Below are 14150 nucleotides of genomic sequence, written 5' to 3' on the forward strand. Positions count from 1 at the left end.
TGAGAGCTGTGTTGATTTATTGGAGCCTCGGTGCTGCACCACTGGCTTAAGCAGTCTGTAAAGTCTATTTGGACACGTTAGAGGATTAGGAGAATCCACCTGGGAAGTTTGCTTCTTCCTTCCCCACCCCTCTCTGCTAAAGAGACTGTTCCAAGGGCACAGCACAAAGGCAGAGCGGAGCTGGCTGGGCACCGCCGCCACCCGAGGTGGGCACTGGGCTCAGCTGTCAGTAGTGGAGCACTTTGATGTGCCTGTTCTCATCCAGACCCAGCTGCAGCAGGCTGGGGCTGCTGGCAGGGCCCTTTGCTGCTCCTGGGAAGAGAGGTCTGGCAGCATGGTGAAGGAAAAGCCCAGGAAGAATGAGCCAGGCAGCAGCCAGCATGGGCACCGAGGGGCAGAAGCCAGCCTGGCACACGTGCTGGCTTTAGCCTGCTGAGTGCCAGGGGCAGCAGGGGGCTCGGAGGAGCAGTGTGCAGAGGAAGATTTGCTGCCAGTGCCAGTGCTGAGCAGACACCCACAGCCCCAGCACAGCCTGGTTAACAGCCCTGGAATGGCCCAGAGAGGCCTCACTCCCTGGATCCAGCCATGTGCAGCAACAGCATCTCCAGGCTTCCTGGGCACTGCTGCCCACAGCCAAGTGCCCAGCATGGCTGGGGCTGGATCAAGGGCACCAAAAGCAGCAGACTGGGTGCCCTCCCCCGTGCTGTGCCCTGTTGTAGCCCTGCTGACGTTCCCCAGTGCTGTGCATCACAGCAGAGCTGTGTCACCACAGAGCCTCCTGGCACAGCAGAGCCCGGGCAGAGGCTCCTGGCTCAGGCAGAGCTCCCAGAGAGCAAAGAGGTCACTGCTGCTGGAGCTGCTGGAGCTGCTGAAGCTCAGCTCTGCAGGGGCACTGAAACAGGCTCCATAATTGCCCTTCAGTGCTCCTGAGTCGCTCGGCTCCTGCTGTGCCCTACCTGCTGCAGCAAGCTGGGGGCAGAGCCCAGAGCCAGGCAAAGGATACACTTTGGAATCCCTCTGGAAGTCTTTCAGCCATTTCTTGTTGGTGTCAATCATAACCTGGATGCTCATCTTGTCTGAGCCCCGGGAGTGCTGCAGCCGCCGGATCTGCTCCCTGCTGGCACACAAGAGGAGGTCTTTGGGCAACTCTCCCCCTGGAGGCAGCCCCAACGAGCACAAAGCAACCTCCTCAAGGGCCTCGGCACAGAGAAATGCTGCAGCAAGCACCTGCTACCAGGCTGCTCTCCTCCTCCTGCTCCTGCTCTCTCTGCACAGCACCAGGAAGGTTCAGATGACAACCTCCCAATCTCCCTCCCCTCCAGCCCCTAGGCAGCACTGCCCAGCACGGCAGAGTTGGCATGGCCCAGTGCCAGGCACTTGCAGTCCCTGGTGGTGCTGGAAGCACTCCAGAGAAATGCTGAGCACAGCTGAAGGCAGAGCCTCACATACCCTGCAGGAACATAGCCCAGGCTGCTCTCCAGAGGCTTGGAACTTCCACCCAGCAATGGGGACCCACCTGGGAAAGAGACATTTCAAACACAGCCCCCAGCCCCCCCAGCAACACTCCAGAGCTGGGGGCACTGCCTTTGTTCTGCCAGAGACACCCTGGCCCTGCCAGCTGAGCCACCTGTGAGCACAGTGCCAAGGGAACAGAGATGGTGACCCTCAGCTGCAGTTCACAGGAGGCTTCTGGGGGAGCAGGGCTGGGCTGGCTCCCCCCTCCCTCCCTTAGCCTCCCAGCCCCCTCCTTGGGTGTATGTGGAAGGCTGAAGCAGGATGGCAGGGATGGGAGGGATGGGAGGGATGGCAGGGGTGGCAGGCGTAGAAGGGATGGTAGGCATAGGAGGGGTGGCAGGGGTGGCAAGGGGGGCAGGGGTGGCAGGGTAGAAGGGATGGCAGGGGTAGGAGGGATGGCAGGGATGGCAAGGGTAGGAGGGATGGCAGGGGTGGCAGGGGTGGCAGGGATGGCAGGGGTAGGAGGGATGGCAGGGATGGCAAGGGTAGGAGGGATGGCAGGGATGGCAGGGGTAGGAGGGATGGCAGGGATGGCAAGGGTAGGAGGGATGGCAGGGGTGGCAGGGGTAGGAGGGATGGCAGGGGTGGCAGGGGTGGCAGGGGTGGCAGGGATGGCAGGGGTGGGAGGGGTGGCAGGGATGGCAGGGGTGGCAGGGATGGCAGGGGTAGCAGGGGTGGCAGGGGTGGCAGGGATGGCAGGGGTGGCAGGGGCAGCCCCCTGAGCACCCTTCCCAGCAGCAGTGCTGGCAGGGTGAGACAGCTCCACCTGGCACGGCTGGGAGATGCTGAGCCACAGGCAAGCAAGCAGCTGGGCTGAGGGCAGGAGCCTTACCTGAGCCATACTTGTGCCAGCTCTCTGCTGGGATGCTGCCCGCAGACTGCCCAGCTGCCGAAGGCAGAGCAGAGCTCAGCCCAGGGCCCCAGGCCCACTGATCTGCCAGAGACACCCCAGCAGGTGCCTGAAGTCCTGCCAGGGAGGCAGAGGTGGGCAGAGGGGCAGCAGTGCAGGGTGTGGAGGTGAGGAGGGGGCAGTGGTGGCTCAGGGAGTCCAGCACGCCCAGGACCGAGCTCAGCTCACTGTTGATGCGCTGCAGAGGGGTCCTCAAGCTCTGCACCTTCTCCAGCTGCAGGGCAGGGCACAAACCAGCTCTGAGATCCACTGCCAGAGAGAGGGGAGGGAGGGGGTCACTGGGAAGGCAGGGGGGAGCTGCTCACACCCCCGAGCTGTTTGGTCAGCAGGACAGAGGCAAACCTCCCCCCCCCCCCGGCATCCAGAGGAGATGCAGGCTGCCAAGATTGGTGCCTTGGAGGCTGTGTGGGCACAAAGTGGAGGAGAACCAGGACAGCAGGGACAGGACCCCCCCAGTGCTGCAAGACTGGATGTGTGCCAGTGTGTGCTTGACATCCACTCCCTCCCTCCTGTTCTGCTGTACCAAGCCCCCTGGCAGAGTGCTGAGCCCCCCAGCACGGCAGCCAGCTCCAAGGGTGAGGCCCTGGCACAGGACACCAAGCTTTAGCTTCACCTCTCTGGTCCCATTCCTCCTTTCTGCCACCAGATGTCAAATCCTCTCACAGACAGCAGAGCAGCCCAAGTCGCTCAGGAGCACCAGGGAGAAGCCCAGAAGGGGCATCAGAGAGGTGAGGGAAGCCAGGGCTTGGTGCCAGGCACTGGGCACAGCAGGTGCAGCCTGGCAGGCACTTACAGCTGGGCTGAGGTAGGTTCCTAGTGGAGGAGCTGTTGGTGTCCTCGGAGCTGCTGAGATCAAAAGTCACCACCCTCTGGCACACAGCACTCCTCAGGCTGTCCTCATCTGAGAGCTGCTCAGAGGAGAGAAGAGCACAGCTGGAGCCTGCTGCTCGCTGCCAGAGCCACTGCAGCTCTGCCTGGGCAGGCAGAGGCCAGGGGCAGACAGATCTGCAGCTCCCAGCAGCTACAAGTGGAGGTCAGGAGGCTGCCTGGGCTCTGTGCACTAGGGGCTGAGGCCAGCAGCCAGGGGAATGGCAGCAGTCAGAGGGCTCTGTGCTTGAAGCAGACCTCAAGGCTGCTGCCTGGGCTGGGCTCTCCCTAGCTGTGTCCAGCTCCATCACCAAGCCTCCACTCCCACCATCCTCAGACACCTTCTGCCCTCACAGAAAGGGTTTTCTCAGTCCACCTCTGGCCCTTGGCCACCAGCTAAGCCCCCTCATGAGCACCACAAGCCCTGTGGAGACTCCAGCCTAGGGAGGAGGCCAAGAAGTGTGGGGAGGGCTGGCCTGCAGCTGGCAAGCACAGGCAGCAGTGCTGCTGGGGGTCACCTCCTCCACCCAAGCTGGACTGCAGCTGGCAGGGACAGGCAGCAGTGCTGCTGGGGGTCACCTCCTCCACCAGAGCTGGCCTGCAGCTGGCAGGGACAGGCAGCAGTGCTGCTGGGGGTCACCTCCTCCACCAGAGCTGGCCTGCAGCTGGCAGGCACAGGCAGCAGTGCTGCTGGGGGTCACCTCCTCCAGCAGGGAGGACTCCAGCTGGCAGGCACAGGCAGCAGTGCTGCTGGGGGTCACCTCCTCCAGCAGGGAGGACTCCAGCTGGCAGGGACAGGCAGCAGTGCTGCTGGGGGTCACCTCCTCCACCAGAGCTAGCCTGCAGCTGGCAGGGACAGGCAGCAGTGCTGCTGGGGGTCACCTCCTCCAGCAGGGAGGACTGTAGCTGGCAGGCACAGGCAGCAGTGCTGCTGGGGGTCACCACCTCCAGCAGGGAGGACTCCAGCTGGCAGGGACAGGCAGCAGTGCTGCTGGGGGTCACCTCCTCCAGCAGGGAGGACTCCAGCTGGCTCAGCTTCTCCTCTTTCCTCTTGAGCAGCAGCTGCCCCTTCCGCATAACCGACCTCATCTTGTCCAGCTGCTTCGCTTCCTGCAGAGGAGCAACAGCCAAGGCAGGGAGAAAATGAAACAGGGGTGGCAGGAAACAGTCCCTGGTGGTGCCCATGGGGTCTGGCATTGGCTCACTTCTGCTCAGCCCGGGAGATCTGGGCTGGAGGGCAACTGCTGCTGGGTCTTTGAGGGCGTGGGGAGTGAAGAGGGCAGAGTCTGTGCCTCAGAGAAAGGACAGCCCAAGGGAAAGGTTTCCCTTCCAAGCCCCCCATCCCACAGCTCTGGCTCTGCCAGCATGGGCACCCTGTGTGACCAGTGAAGGGAGTCACCATCCACCCTACCCCATGCCAGAGCAGCTGCAGAGCCAGGCACCGATGCCAGGGCTGCAGGCTCCTTTGGGCAGCCACAATGCCTGGACACAGGCAGGCTCCAGGGCTCACCTCCTCCAGGTTCCTGTGGATGTCCCCCAGGAGCTGGGAGGTGTCAGGGTCCTGCACCACCTCCTGGGCCTTCTGCAGGTCCTGGTGCCACTGCTGCTTGGCAGCCCTGAGGGCCGTGTGCCGCCGGCGCACGGAGCGGGCCTGGCGCCGCAGGAACTCCTTGGCACTGTGCAGGGAGAGGCTCTCGGCGCTGATGAGGCTCCTGAGGCTGCATGGGGACAGGGCTGCTGCTGGCAGGCTGCTGTCCCACCAGCCCCCTCCCCAGAAAAGGCTTCTCAGCACAGTGGGCAAAGCAGGCACCAAGCCCGGAGCCGAAGCGCTGTGCGGGGGCAGCTGGCACAGCTGGCACAGCTGGCACTCACTGGTCAAACTGGGAGTCACTGTCCTCATGGCTGGGGCAGGGTGGGGAAGGAGCTTCTCTGGACGAGTGCTGAGGAGGAGAAATGTTTCAATAACAAAGAACTGAACCCCAGGACCCCCCCCCTCAGGAACCCAACTGGGGGTGAAACTCCCAGAATGATATCACCGTGGCACTGCCCAGGCCCAAAAGCAGTGCCAGAGACGTTCCTGATGTGACTGAGAAGCACTGAAGATGTTTCCAGCCCTGTCTCAGGCCCTGCTTTTTGGCTCCAAGCATCCCATACTGCCTCCCCCACCAGGAGGCAGCAGCAGCAGCAGCCCCCACCCCAGCCATGGGGCTGCCCTGCAGGCAGCAGTGCAGCTCAGGGGAGGTGACTCAGGAGGAGCAGGAGCTGGAAGCTGCAGCCTCAGCTCAAGTCAGACACCTTCTACCTGCTTGACTCACAGCTTGAGGAGCTTCTTGGAGGTCTTCAACACAGAGCTCAGCTTTTCTCCTTGGAGATTCCATACCCTCTTTTGCCTCCAGTTCCTTCAGAGCCTCCTGTCTGCTCCTGACAGCTGCCTCCAGCTCACTGCCACAAGAGAAGGCAGCAGTGGTGGCACTCAGCCTGCAGGACCACCTGGCCCAGGCATCTGCCCTCAGTGGTGTCCAGAGTGGCCTCCAGTTCCAGGAGGGAAAGGCCAGGGATGTGCAAGGCACCAGCAGGACAGGGCCTGTGCTGTGATGTCCAGCAGGAGCCCTGGCTGGGCAGGGACCTGTCCCTGCATCCCCTGACCCAGGAGCTCAGCTCCCTCAGGGCGACCTCTGCAGCTCAGTGCCCTGCTCTAAGCATCTCAGTAACCTCACAGGACAGAGGTGGAGAGGACAAAGGAGTGGCAAAGGGACAGATCTACACTGCTAGACCTGGAAAGGGAGCCCAGGAGCCCTGTGCCCTCAGCAGGCAGTGGAAGGACCACAGGGGTAGGATGGAAGGGAGCCCACAGAGCCCGGGGGGGAGGAGAGACTGAGCTGTTTTGCAGTGCAGGGAATTGCTGACACACACCTGAGGTATTTCTGCAGCCTTTGGCTCCGGGCCTGCAGCAGTTCCACCTGAGCCTCCAGCTCTGCCTTCTGGTCCTGCAGCTCCTCCAGAGCCCTGCGCAGCCGCCGGGTGGCCTCCAGGAGGCTGCAGTGCTCCTTCCTGCTCTCCTCCAGGCGCAGCCGAGAGGCCGAGGCAGCATCCTAGGAGAAACCCAACCAATCCCTCACACCAGCTTGCCCAACACCCAAATCCAGCCAGCAGGCAAGAGCTGGCTGCTGCCTCCCTGGAGGGCCCAGAGCTCCCCCTGCACACACCACAGGCAGCCCCGGGAAGGGCTGGGAGCTGCAGCAGCTCCCTGTGGGGTTGGCTCTCTGGGCTGAGGCAGGGAGGTATCTTCAGCCTCAGCTCAGAAGCAGCTTTGCCTTCCCAGAGTCACAGCTCTAGCAGAGCAGCTGCCCAGAGCTGAGGCAGACAGACCTCTCTTTCCAGCTCAGCCCTTCTGTCCTCCTCCAGCAGCTGCTGCTTCTTCATTCTCAGAGTCTCCTCCTGTACAGAGGAGAAAGCAGATGAGCAGCAGAGCAAGGAGCAAGGTCAGAGGCCAGCCCCAAGTCTCCAAATCCCTGAGGGCTGGTGTCAGGTTTGCTTTGTTCCATCACACACACACTCAGGTTCCCCTCCCTGCCTTGGGTTCAGGCAAGAAGCTGGAGCATGGCATTCCCATGGGAAGAGCAGCCCTGCCCAGCTGAGGCAGCTTCCCAAGCACAGGGCCAGCTCTTGCAGCAGCTCTGGAGCCTCTGGTTGCCTCCAGCATTTCTCCACCTTTTCACTTGCTCACTCCAGTGCTGCTCAGGATGGGCTGACAGAAGCAAGAGCTGACAGAAGCAAGGGCACCTGCAGCCCTTGGCACAGGCAAGGGCATCAGCCAGGGACTTCTGCCAGCTCTACAGGAGTGTTTGGAGTGCTTCCCTCTCCTGCTCTGCTGCCCAAGATCCAGACACACTCCTTCCCTTTCCACAGCAGCAGGGAGAAAGGGAAGGGATTGACTGAAACCATCACTCAAAGTGATGCTGAGCAGGACACACCACCCTGAAAGGCTTTTCTGACCCTTCTGTCACTCCTACAGCCACTTCCTGCCTCCCAGAGCACTGAGACAACCCAGAGCACCACCCCCACTGCACCAGCAGCCCTGCTCTGATTGGGATGAAGTATCAAAGGCCCTGGCTGAGCACTTCTGAGAGTGGCACAGGCAGAGGAGCAGCCCAGGCAGGGCCCCAGGGCTGCCTCACCTGGCTCAGCAGCTGAGCTGATCTGGCCTGGATGTTCTTCATGCGTATTTCAAGCTCACTTTCTGAATCCTGCAGCTTCCTTTCCTGCAGAGAGAAGCTGAGTTAGAGCAGCCCAAATTCCACACTCACCAGGTACAGCTCTGGCACCAGGAGGAACAAGAAGCACCAGGGAAGTGTGACCTGCCACTTGTGGCACCAGAAAGTGGCAGCCTCACTTAGGTGGGAGAACCCAAAGGAGGCCACCAAGATGATGAGAGGGTTGGAGAAACTCCCCTGCGGGGACAGGCTGGGAGTTTGGGCTGCTCAGGATGGAGAAGGGCCCAGGGAGAGCTTAGAGCTGCATTTCAGTAGCTGAAGTGGACTCACAGGCAGGCTGGGGAGGGACTGTGCAGAAGGGCTTGGAGTGACAGGATGAGAGGCAATGGTTTGGAGCTGGAGCAGGGCAGAGTTAGGTTGGACAGCAGGAGGAAGCTGTGCACAGGGAGGCTGCTGAGACACTGGCACAGGCTGCCCAGGGCTGTGCTTGAGGCCCCATCCCTGCAGCCAGCCAAGCTCAGCCTTGCTGTGTCCCTGTGCAGCCTGCTCCAGCTGGAGCTGTCCCTGCTGCCTGCAGGGGGTTGGACAAGATGCCCTTGGAGGGTCCCTCCCAACCCGATGCAACCTGTGAAGCAGTGTCACAGGGACCAGGCCATCCCCAAGCAGCCAAGTCAGAGCCTTCTCCTCACCTTCTCCTGGTGCTGGAGCTGCAGTGCAGTGAGCCTCTGGTCCAGCTCTGCCTGCAGAGCTTTGACCTCTGCCTCCTTGAGCAGCCGGAGCTGAGCCAGGCCCTCGCAGAGCTCCGCTCGCTGCCTCCGCTCCTGCTGGGCACCAAGGAACAAGAGCAGCTCTGAGGGAGGCAGAGGCTCCTCCAGCAAGCCAGCAGGGCCTGCCTGCATCTAAAAGCCATCTAGCTATGGTGCAGCAGTGGCCCTGCTAGAGTCAAGGGCAAAAGCAGGAGCAATCTCCCTCCTGCAGAAGTCCACAGCCAGGTGGAAGCTGCCTGCACAGGGAATGCTTTGGCAGCTCACCCTTGTCACATCCAGCCTGGGTTCAGCTCACACCACAGCAACAATGCCCTGCTCTCCTCAAAGAAAGGAGGCCTCTCAGAGCTGAGGCAGCAGGCCTGGCAAGCAGCAGTGGCAAGGCCTGCAGGAGCCACTGCTCAGCCCCCCAGAGCCACTGCTCCCCCACAGTACCTCCTGCTCATACTGCTCCCGAGCCCGAGCCAGGGCTGCCTGCTGCTCCTCCTTCAGCCTCTGCATTCTTCTCTCGTGCTCCTTCTCCACTTCCTGGCGTTTCTCCCTCATGAGCTCACTGAGCTGCAGGGATGACACTGAGCTGTTCCCCCCAGCCCCAGCACTGAGCTGTTCCCCCCAGCCCCAGCACTGAGCTGTTCCCCCCAGCCCCAGCACTGAGCTGCTCCCTCCCAGCCCCAGCACTGAGCTGTTCCCCTGAACCCCAGCACTGAGCTGTCCCTCCCAGCCCCAGCACTGAGCTGTCCCTCTGAACCCCAGCACTGACCTGACCCTTTGAACCCCAGCCCTGAGCTGTCCCTCCCAGCCCCAGCCCTGACCTGTCCCTCCCAGCCCCAGCACTGAGCTGTCCCTCCCAGCCCCAGCACTGAGCTGTTCCCCCCCAGCCCCAGCTCTGAGCTGTCCCTCCCAGCCCCAGCACTGAGCTGTTCCTCTGAACCCCAGCACTGACCTGTCCCTTTGAACTCCAGCCCTGACCTGTCCCTCCCAGCCCCAGCACTGACCTGTCCCTTTGAACCCCAACCCTGAGCTGTCCCTCCCAGCCCCAGCACTGCTCCACAGCAGCCCCCCAGGAGAGGAACCTCTCAGCCCAGCAGCAGCAGGACTGCAGTCCAGAGAAGCCTGCAGAGGACCAGGCTGTGGCCTGGGCAGCACAGAGCCATCCCCTGGCTGAGGTGAGACGCTGCAGGGGTGGCTGCTGCCGGAGCTGGGCAGCCCCAGGTGGGCACTTGCCTCCCGCTGGTACTCGGCCAGATGGAATGCCTTTCTCTGCCCCTTCTGCTCTGCCCTCGGCAAGGCCTCACACAGCTGAGCCTCCTCACTGCTCTGTGCCTCTGCCAGCTGGGTCTGCAGGCTGGAAGTGCCCTGCTGAGACAGCCACCCTCAGGGAGGTGCCACCCTCCTGAGGAGACAGCGAGTGCCCTCCTCCAGAGAGCAAGCAGCATGGCACAGACCAGCCCTGCAGTCTGGAGCACAGCCCAGTGCTGAGCCAAGCCAGCAGCACAGTTAGGAGGTGCAGAGGACTAAGTGGCAGCCTCTCAGGCCACCTCTGGGGACAGCAGTGAGGGCCAAACCCATTTCCATTCCGAGGGCACCACCTTCTACCTTGGGATGCTTCTCTTCTGCTGCAGATCTCAGCTGCTGGAGTTCAGCTGCAAACTGTTTCTCCAGCTCCTCTGCTGCCTGCAGGAAGATGAGGAAGAGAGGCTGCTGGGGCAGCTGTGTGCAGGACATGCTACAGAGATGAGTCTGCAGTCAGCCTCTGCCCAGGGCACCCAGCAGCACAAGGGCCAAATGCTTCTCAAACCATACTAAGTGCCTTTACTCTCCAGGTATTTTCCCTCCCAGGAATGGATCTCAGGTACCCTGTGCTGGCAGGACCAGGAGCTGCCTCCACCCAGGAGCTCCCCAGGCTCTCTGGAGGAGCAGGGCAGCAGCCAAGGAGCTGCTGTGATCCCATCAGTGGTGTGGTGTGGTTTGGTTTGGCAGAGATATGGCATCTGCCTCCCTCCTTCAGCTGCAGCGTGGCCATTGCAGTGGTGGTTATTTAACCAGCACTGGAATGGGCACTGGGGTGGAATTCTCCTCCTCCTCCTCCCCACCTCAGTCCCACCTCTAGGAGCATGCCCAGCACCCTCCCTTTGTGCCAGTCAGGATTAGAGCCCATGCAGGTGTAATGCATCTCACCACCCCAGCACTGCCACCAAGCCAGGCTGGCACGAACAGCGTGGGTCTGCCCCTAGGTGCCAATGGAGATCTCACCTCCTTCTTTTCCCTGTCCAACCTCTCCTTCAGCTCCCTCAGGAATTGTTCCTTCTCTTCTTCCAGCTCAGTCATCTCTCTCTGCTGAGCTTCCTCCATTTCCAGCTTCATTTTCTCCAAGTCAAGCTGCTGCTTCCTCCCCAGGCTCTCCCTCTCTGCTGCCTGCTGGGATTCCCACTCCTCCCTCAGTCTCTGCAGCGTGGCCTCCTGCTCTGCCCTGGCAGGTTGGAAACAAGAACAGGCAGAAGCAAGTCAGAATGCCAGAGCCAAGAGAAGACCCTGCCACAGGATGGGACAGGAGCCAGGAGAGAAGCACAGCATCAGCTGAGGCTTTGGAAGCCAACAGCAAAGCAGTCAGGTGGAGCCCAAGCTCCAGCTAAGTGAAGTAACAACTACAGATTTCCCAGTGTCTGCTTCTCTGCCTCCCCCAACTGCTGCCACAAGCCTGAAGAACCCTCAGAGACACCCAACAGAACTCCCTCAGCTCCAGGAGAGCAGAGCTGGGACCACTGAGTTCCCTCAGTTCTGCCTTCCACGGGCAGGCAGCTGCCCTGCACAGGCAGGTCACACTGAGAGCCTCCCACCTGCCACCAAGGCAGGGCAGCAGCTGTGGGGAGCCCAGGAGGGCAGGCACCTCCACAGCCTGGGCACTGGGGCCATGCAAGGGGCTTCCCTCCCAGCCCAGCAGAGTTTGTGTCCCCAGGGATGGCAGCAAAGCTTCAAAGCTTCTCACCTCATCTTCTCCTCCTCTGCCCTGGTCTCTGCAGCCAGCCTGGCTCGCAGCCCCGAGAGCCTCTCAGCTTCCTCCCTCCTGACACGCAGCTCTTCCTCCTCAGCAAGCTGGGCCAGGTCTTCCTTTAGAACTCTGAGAGAAGAGCAGCCAGGGAGGAAAAAAGATCAGGTTGATGGAGGCTTTGCTATCTTCAGATGTCCTCCTCCTGTCTGGAGACCAACTGCTGCTCCCACAGGCTGTGCCTGCCCAAAGGGGCTCCAGACCATAACCTCTCCTCTGCACGCTCAGAACCCAGCTGCTGGCACAGGAGATGCAGCCCCTGAGCACCAAACCTCTGTGTCACATCTTTCAACATGCTCTGTGCCACCAGAACTGGCACCTGGGGTTGGCTTTTACCCCAGGGAACTGAAATCAGCTCCTCTGGTCTGATAGATAGTAGGCTGAGGATGAGGCAGCAGTGTGCCCAGGTGGCCAAGAGAGCCAATGGCATCCTGGGCTGGCTCAGGAGCAGTGTGGGCAGCAGGACAAGGGAGGTTCTTCTGCCCCTGTGCTCAGCACTGCTCAGGCCACACCTTGAGTGCTGTGTCCAGTTCTGGGCCCCTCAATTCAAGAGAGATGCTGAGGTGCTGGAAGGTGTCCAGAGAAGGGCAGCAAGGCTGGGGAGGGGCCTGGAGCAGAGCCCTGTGAGGAGAGGCTGAGGGAGCTGGGGGTGTGCAGCCTGCAGCAGAGGAGGCTCAGGGCAGAGCTCATTGCTGTCTACAACTACCTGAAGGGACACTGTAGCCAGGTGGGAGGTGGCCTCTTCTGCCAGGCAACCAGCAACAGGACAAGGGGACACAGTCTCAAGTTGTGCTGGGGTAGGTCTAGGCTGGATGTTAGGAGGGAGTTCTTCACAGAGAGGGTGATTGGCATTGGAATGGGCTGCCCAGGGAGGTGGTGGAGTGGCTGTGGCTGGAGGTGTTGCAGCCAAGCCTGGCTGGGGCACTTAGTGCCATGGTCTGGTTGGTTGGGCAGGGCTGGGTGCTAGGTTGGGCTGCCTGAGCTTGGAGCTCTCTTCCAACCTGCTTGGTTCTATGATTCTATGAAAGCAGCCAAGAGATCTGGGGGCAGTTCATAGACTCATAGAATCAGACAGGTTGGCAGAGAGCTCCAAGCTCAGCCAGCCCAACATAGCACCCAGCCCTGCCCAACCAACCAGACCATGGCACTAAGTGCCCCAGCCAGGCTTGGCTGCAACACCTCCAGCCACAGCCACTCCACCACCTCCCTGGGCAGCCCATTCCAATGCCAATCACTCTCTCTGACAACAAATTCCTCCTCACATCCACCCTCAATCTGCCCTGGCACAGCTTGAGGCTGGGTCCCCTTCTGTTGCTGTCTGCCTGGCAGCAGAGCCCAACCCCACCTGGCTACAGCCTCCCTGGCAGGGTAGTGGCTGGTGACAGCCCCAGCCTGTGGCCTCTGGCAGTGAAATCACAGCTAGGAAAGGCCCCAGGGGGAGAAGCAGGGGAGGGGAAGTGCAAAAGGAAATACCTGAGGGCCTCTTCTTTTTGCTGACGAAGCTTCTCAGCTTCCTCCTCCTCCTGCTGCCTCATCTCCTCCTGGAATCGATGAATTCTCTCCTCCTTTGCTAGCAACAATTGCATTTTCTCTTGCTCCAGCTCCTTGGCTACAACCTCCAGGGATTCCTCCCCAGGCTGGGTCAAGGACTTCTCATGTTTGGTTTCCTCCTCGAGTTGCCTAGCAAAAAGGAAAGCTCCTTGGCAAAAAGGTGGCAGAAAACTGAGCACCAGCAAGGAACAGCCACAGCTGTCCCCCCCCCCCCCCCCAGACAGCATCAGGGTCTGAGTGATTTGGGGTTTGGCCCCAGCAGAGCTCACCTTGGTCCCACCTCCTGGAGGTTCTGGGAGCTATGAGCTGCCAGGCACAAGGGCAGGTGGCACCAGGACCTGTCTGCAGCCCAGGCACTGGCAGTGCACCTCTGGCAGCCCAGGCTGTGACTGCAGCCCCAGCTGTGGGCAGCAGGGACCCAAATTGCTGAGGTCTGGGGGAGGCTGAAGGGGAAGGAAGGAGAGGAAAGTGAAGAGTTGTGTGCCAGCTGGAGCAGGGAGGTCTCAGTGTGCTGCAAGAGGCACTCCTGGCTTGCCAGGAGGCAGGGAAACAGCAGTGACAGCCTCAGGTGAGAGAGAAAAGGTCACTTGTGCAGCCATCAGAGGAAAGAACAAGAGAGGCAACCAGCAGGGCCCTGCCTCACCCACACTGCCCCCAGCAGTGCTGCAGAGGTGCCCACAGGTGGTGGCACTCATCAGGCTGCCCTGCAAAGCCTCTCAGCCCCTTCCACCTTTGGATCATCTTCTTCCTTTTGCCCTGCTCTTGGTCCAGGAGAGGCTCAGGCACCACCCAACAGAGACTGCTGCTCTCCACAGCAAGGCTTTGCTCTCCACTGCCCTGCCCTGGCACACACTGACTGCTTCTCTGCAGCTGCTGCTCTGTCACCTGGCAGCCCCCAGGGCCACCACCCCTTCTGCTGGGCCCTCCTGTGGCAGTGGAACTGTGGGCACAGAGCTGCAGAGCATCCCCTCAGTGCAGCAGGAGCCCTCAGGCTCCTGCAGGGAGCCCTCCCATGCCCTGCCCTTCACCTCCCCAGCACTCAGTGCCCCCAGGGGCTGCAGCAGAGGGGGCACTCGGTGGGGTTTCGTTGGCCCCTGCCCCAGTCTCAGCATTGGTGACCTCAGGAGAGTGTGTGAGGGTGTGCAGAGGAGGCTGAGCACTTCCAGCCTGGGCAGTGACACCAGTGAGGAGGAGGAGAAGGTTTCTCCAGGCACAGAGCACACAGCTCTTCCTCCACCCCACTGAGTCCTGTGCCACAGAGCTGCTGCCCTCACCCTGCCCAG

At 61.4% G+C, this 14150-nt stretch overlaps 1 protein-coding gene across 6 annotated transcripts in view; it reads right to left on the reverse strand.

The window, feature by feature from the left end:
• The window catches only part of CEP164 (centrosomal protein 164), a 38538-nt gene continuing 24388 nt past the window's right edge, over positions 1 to 14150 (reverse strand). For 5 of the 6 annotated variants that reach the window (XM_064173164.1, XM_064173162.1, XM_064173160.1 and 2 more), the window contains 19 exons: positions 12790 to 12996; positions 11257 to 11388; positions 10524 to 10740; positions 9867 to 9944; positions 9495 to 9626; positions 8706 to 8828; positions 8196 to 8330; positions 7471 to 7554; positions 6662 to 6730; positions 6206 to 6384; positions 5608 to 5734; positions 5165 to 5232; positions 4803 to 5010; positions 4295 to 4402; positions 3219 to 3333; positions 2348 to 2674; positions 1450 to 1516; positions 1004 to 1114; positions 1 to 326 (listed from right to left, as the gene is read on the reverse strand). In XM_064173164.1, the coding sequence (XP_064029234.1) occupies positions 227 to 326; positions 1004 to 1114; positions 1450 to 1516; positions 2348 to 2674; positions 3219 to 3333; positions 4295 to 4402; positions 4803 to 5010; positions 5165 to 5232; positions 5608 to 5734; positions 6206 to 6384; positions 6662 to 6730; positions 7471 to 7554; positions 8196 to 8330; positions 8706 to 8828; positions 9495 to 9626; positions 9867 to 9944; positions 10524 to 10740; positions 11257 to 11388; positions 12790 to 12996 (2587 nt within the window). In that variant the 3' untranslated portion in view covers positions 1 to 226. The remainder of the gene's footprint in view (positions 327 to 1003; positions 1115 to 1449; positions 1517 to 2347; positions 2675 to 3218; positions 3334 to 4294; positions 4403 to 4802; positions 5011 to 5164; positions 5233 to 5607; positions 5735 to 6205; positions 6385 to 6661; positions 6731 to 7470; positions 7555 to 8195; positions 8331 to 8705; positions 8829 to 9494; positions 9627 to 9866; positions 9945 to 10523; positions 10741 to 11256; positions 11389 to 12789; positions 12997 to 14150) is intronic. The other variant, XM_064173159.1, reaches the window with a different exon arrangement.

This window comes from Pogoniulus pusillus, chromosome 38, assembly GCF_015220805.1.
Source record: "Pogoniulus pusillus isolate bPogPus1 chromosome 38, bPogPus1.pri, whole genome shotgun sequence".
Lineage (NCBI taxonomy): Eukaryota > Metazoa > Chordata > Aves > Piciformes > Lybiidae > Pogoniulus > Pogoniulus pusillus.